This window comes from Chionomys nivalis, chromosome 10 (assembly GCF_950005125.1).
Source record: "Chionomys nivalis chromosome 10, mChiNiv1.1, whole genome shotgun sequence".
Classification (NCBI taxonomy): domain Eukaryota; kingdom Metazoa; phylum Chordata; class Mammalia; order Rodentia; family Cricetidae; genus Chionomys; species Chionomys nivalis.
The window spans coordinates 11,341,716-11,346,467 of record NC_080095.1 but is presented as its reverse complement, the minus strand read 5'-3'; the positions used below and the strand labels follow the sequence as shown (position 1 = coordinate 11,346,467).

Below are 4,752 nucleotides of genomic sequence, written 5' to 3'. Positions count from 1 at the left end.
CTATTCACGTTTTCAATGGGCAACTGCCTTGAGTTCAGGAAAGGCTGATTCAGTATCACACGTTGCTAGAAGTTATATCCATCATGTGTATACCAGCACAAATAAATACAGATAATGCTCATTTATATGTCTCAAAAAAGGAAACAGTTTTTGTTCTTATTATAATATAGCATATATTACAGGTATAACACACAATCTTACAAGTCAGGCAGTTATAAAAGATCAAATTGAACCATAAAGAATATGTCAAACTAACAGAAAGTAATGATAAAGACTGCCAAAATAGATTGCACAATGCTCTATTAACCTTGAATATTTAATGCTAATGAGAATAGAACAGCATGTGCATAAAGGCATTATATAAACTTCTGAGTTAAATCAGTCAGAATATTCTAAGGATGTATTGACCTCAGAATGAAAACCAGCAGAAGTGCTGTGTTTGGGAAGGAGAAACCTCTTGATAAATGTAAATGACAGCTCATCCACAGAGATGACAATACTACAGGTTGTAAGAAAAGCTCATAAGTGTTGGGGCAGGGTTTTTTCTTGTCAGTAGAGGCATCTTATTCTTATCCCTCATCTAGAAGATAGCTTGTGATTACTAACATTTAATATGTGTGATCCCATGTGTTCACTGGGAAAAAACACAAGTGACTTACATGGATCTGATCTTACTAGGCTCAGACTATTTACCTTTTTAAATGGGGACATCATATCTGGGAACTTGTCCTTGAACATCTTTATTACGTCAGTCTTTTTTTTCTCTTTGTATTTTTATATTTCTCACTTTCTTTGTCCTCAGGTTGTAGCACATAAGAACCCAGGTTTTATGATTATTGCATTATCGATGGATGAGAAAGCCAGAAGTTCATAACACCTCATGAAAAGAAGTACCATCCCAGCCAGGCTTGAGGGTTATGTGATCTGAAGTAATAAAATGACAGAGAAGCCTATGTGATGACAAGACATGGAAGCAGGGCATATTTGAACAATGGGAACTACTTGCCTTGTGCTTAGGATAACCATAGAGGACAAGAGATTTGTCCCCTGCCATAATAATGTACATCACCAGGGAAGGAAAATGAGGAGCTGTAACCAACCTCCTCTGTCAGGTCCCAAAGAGCATCCACCACTTCCTTTATTGGAATCCCATATTTTATGTCCCTCACTTTGTTGTTCACAATATATTTACTGTGAGTGGCAGTGGGGAAGCTAGAACTTAATGTAGGTGAGACAGTCATCCTTGCAAATACTGATGGGGAACAAACACTATGAGTGCTGTGTTCTCCTTATTTGTGATGTTCAGGGAGCAGTTGGAAATTTTAATTAAAAAAGAATAAAAAAATGAGAAAAAAAAGAATATTTTTCAGACATGTTTAGTATGTCTCATCTTGGGTTTGTCTGATATTCTCATTGTGGTTAAAAATCAAGGAAGGAATATCTGAGAAATAAAGACATATTTCTGATACTACATTTGGGAACTTGGTATAGGTCAACTTATTATTCACATATTTTTGACATTGTCTACTACAGAGATAATTTGCATCTGTATTATATACTCTCTTGATTTCAGGGTTTCTGTTTCTGTGAATCTGTGTAGAAGGAATTCACTAAGCAAAACTCTTCGGCAAAGGGAATAAGTTGATAATAAAGGAAATCACTAAGCAAAAGCCGTTTGCAAAGGGAAAGAGTTGATGGTAAAGTCACACATTATTTACAATGATCTTCTATTTGAAATGTGGATCCTTATTCCTAAATGTTTCATCAGTCATTTTCAACTCTTTGCAACCTCAGCCACACATTCCAACATACACAGACAGAAACACACAAAAAGAATGAGATTCCCACTTTCAGATACAGTTCCATACCCATCATACACATCCACCGTCAGAAACACTATCACATTCACTGGTAAAAGGGATGACAATTTTCATTTTTTGTCAGCGTCACCTAGGTGGTGGGGACTTTCCATATAGACCAAAGTATGAGAGATTTTCTTTCTTGTGTCTCTGTATTGAATGTATTAAGACTATATTTCACCAGACCCTACCATCAAATGCTGTTGTCAATAAATAATTTATTTCCTTGAAAAACTTTCAATGCAATATACTCTGATAATTATTTACATTATCTCTTCTTTTGCAGATCCTACCCATTTTGCTACTTCCAGAATTCCATAATGGTCAGTTTTAAGGGTTATTTATGAGGACTCAAGTCATTCATTTTCATATAGACAGTTAATGGTTTAAAAATACATAATTAGCAATACATTTCTCTTTTAAAATTTATTTTAATATATATATATATATATATATATTTGCTTTTACATATTACAATTCTTTTATTAATGTATAGTGATAATATCCAGGGCTCAACAGTTGGCTCAGTGGTAAGATGCCTGCCATTCAGTATTAGTATCTTAGCTTTATTCAAAACACTTAGCATAGAAGCTGGGTGTGATGCTATATCCTATATTCTCAGCACTGGAGGGGTTTTAGATTTGAGGTTCTCTAAAACTTGCCATCCCAAGAATCTATCTGCACATTTGTGCTCCAGGTTCACTGTGAGATCCTGTCTAAAAAATAAGATAGAAATGAACCAATAAACACACTCAATCTCAACTCTAGCCTTCAGACACATGTGCAAACCATACACAATGCACACACAGTCTAGACTGTTCTGTTTTCAAGCCATCCAAACATTGTCCGTACCATGCATGGGATTCATAGTTTATAGTTATTCAGAACTGTGTCATGGATATTGTAGATTTTGGTTGAACTGCTTGCTATGGAAGTCAGGAGATTAACTCCTGTAGAATTGTTCCTTCTCCACAACTTAACCACTGCACTTTTTATTCTGAGAATTTCCATTCCTTTTCCAGCCATGAGAGTGGCTCATTTAAGTCTCTGAAAGTAAGAAATGATATTTTTCTAAGTGCTTAATTCCTATTTTTAAGAGAGTTTAGTTCTTAAACTTGACATTTCACTTGATCATAAAGCACTCTACCAAAGAGCTACAAGCCTAGATCAATCATTTAAAATATTACATTATTCTACAGAAAATATTTTTTGAAGACTGTATTTATGCACTATTGACATATACAGCAGAAACTGCAAATTCTTCTTCCTTGATGCCCATCACTTATAACTGATTCTGTAACAGATCAATTTACTGAGCATGAATCTCAAGAATGTTGGGGTATTGAGGATAAATTAAAGAAAACAGAAGGAAGAGGACAAGGAGAAGTACAGGGAAACTTCTCCCTCCGCTGGTGACTCCTATTCTGAGTCTGGACACCATGATCTTTTCAAGACTACTGTTTAGCTGAACCACAGCATGTGCTGGAATCTCACCATTCATGTTCAACTCACACACCTGAATTAAAAGGTAAAAATAATAGCAGACTGCACATATGAGTAACAGTGTGTGTCACAGACTGTAAAATGAAGACAGGGTCTGTTGAGCATCATATGTCAGCACACACACACACAGAGTAGTTAGAGAGAAAGTGTGAGAAAAAGAGATAAAGAGGAAGAGAGAGAGAGAGAGAGACACTGAGAGAGACAGGTAGACAAAAAGTGTTAAAGGGAAACAAGGAGAAACACTGTAATAAATAAACACACACAACCCAACAGGAAAAAGAAATTGGAATAAACATTTGAACATTCAAGGATTACTGCACACAATTTCTGTAGAGAAAATCCCTAAGTGTGATATAAAGAGGCAGTGCAGACACAGAGAAGTCCAGTCCTCCATGTTTCTCTAAGCAGGCTCTTCTGGGACCCTGTTCTCTAAGTGATCTCAGCGCCCTCTGTTGGTCCGGTGTTCCCCACAGCGCTGTTTTTGTCTGAGCTAACAGTAACTTTCACTCACTGTGTCTCTTGCGCAGTAATACATGGCTGTGTCCTCAGACTTCAGACTGCTCATTTCCAGGTACAGAGTGTTTTTGTCATTGTCTCTGGAGATTGTGAATCGGCCCTTCAAAATGAGTTTTCCCAGCCATGATGATCTCGCCCACTGGATGGTAAAGGTGTTCCGAGGTGCGGCTCTGTATCCTCCGCGGTGTCCAGATTGCACCAGAAATGCTGTGTTCAAGGAAAAACAAAATCCCCTCCAGCATAGGAGGAGGCTAGCGTGGACGTGTGCGTGCTAAAGCGTTCGCATAGGTGATATAGCTACTATCACTATTAATGTATGCGACCCACTCCAGCCCTTTTCCCGGAGTTTGGCGGACCCAGTTCATGTAATAATTACTGAAGCTGAATCCAGAGGCTGCACAGGAGAGTTTCAGGAACTTTCTAGGCTGCACTAAGCCTCCCCCAGACTCCAGCAACTGCACCTCACATTGGACACCTGTAAACACAAAGAACTCTAGTTAGAAAACTGACACAAAAGACATTTTTTTCTCTTTCTCATGTCCACACAACACAGAGTATCTCATCTTTGTGAATTACCTTTTAAAATAAGGACAGAGAAAACCAGTATAAGACCTAAGTCCATGGTGAGTGGCCTGTATTTAGTGCTGAACCCTGACTGGGAGGACTTGGAAATCCAGGGCTGGTCTCCTCTGCCAGAGCTGCAGGGTCAGGGCAGGACTGGTATTTATGGGCACAGAGAAGCCTTATTTGCATGTCTTCCTGCCATAACAGGCTCTGTAGTTGGACCTGGGCAAAAGACAGTACCCAGTGCAGATATAACACATCATACACACTGATCATAGTTACAGAAATTGAAGCATTAACATAGCTCTGA

The 4,752-nt window shown here is 38.1% G+C and overlaps 1 gene segment (V, D, J or C); it reads right to left on the bottom strand.

Moving 5' to 3' along the window:
* Nucleotides 1–3,852: 3,852 nt before the first annotated feature.
* Nucleotides 3,853–4,500, bottom strand: LOC130882842 (immunoglobulin heavy variable 3-11-like). The segment is given in 3 exon segments: nt 3,853–3,985; nt 4,155–4,353; nt 4,455–4,500. Coding segments are annotated over 3 exon segments (378 nt in total).
* Nucleotides 4,501–4,752: the final 252 nt, after the last annotated feature.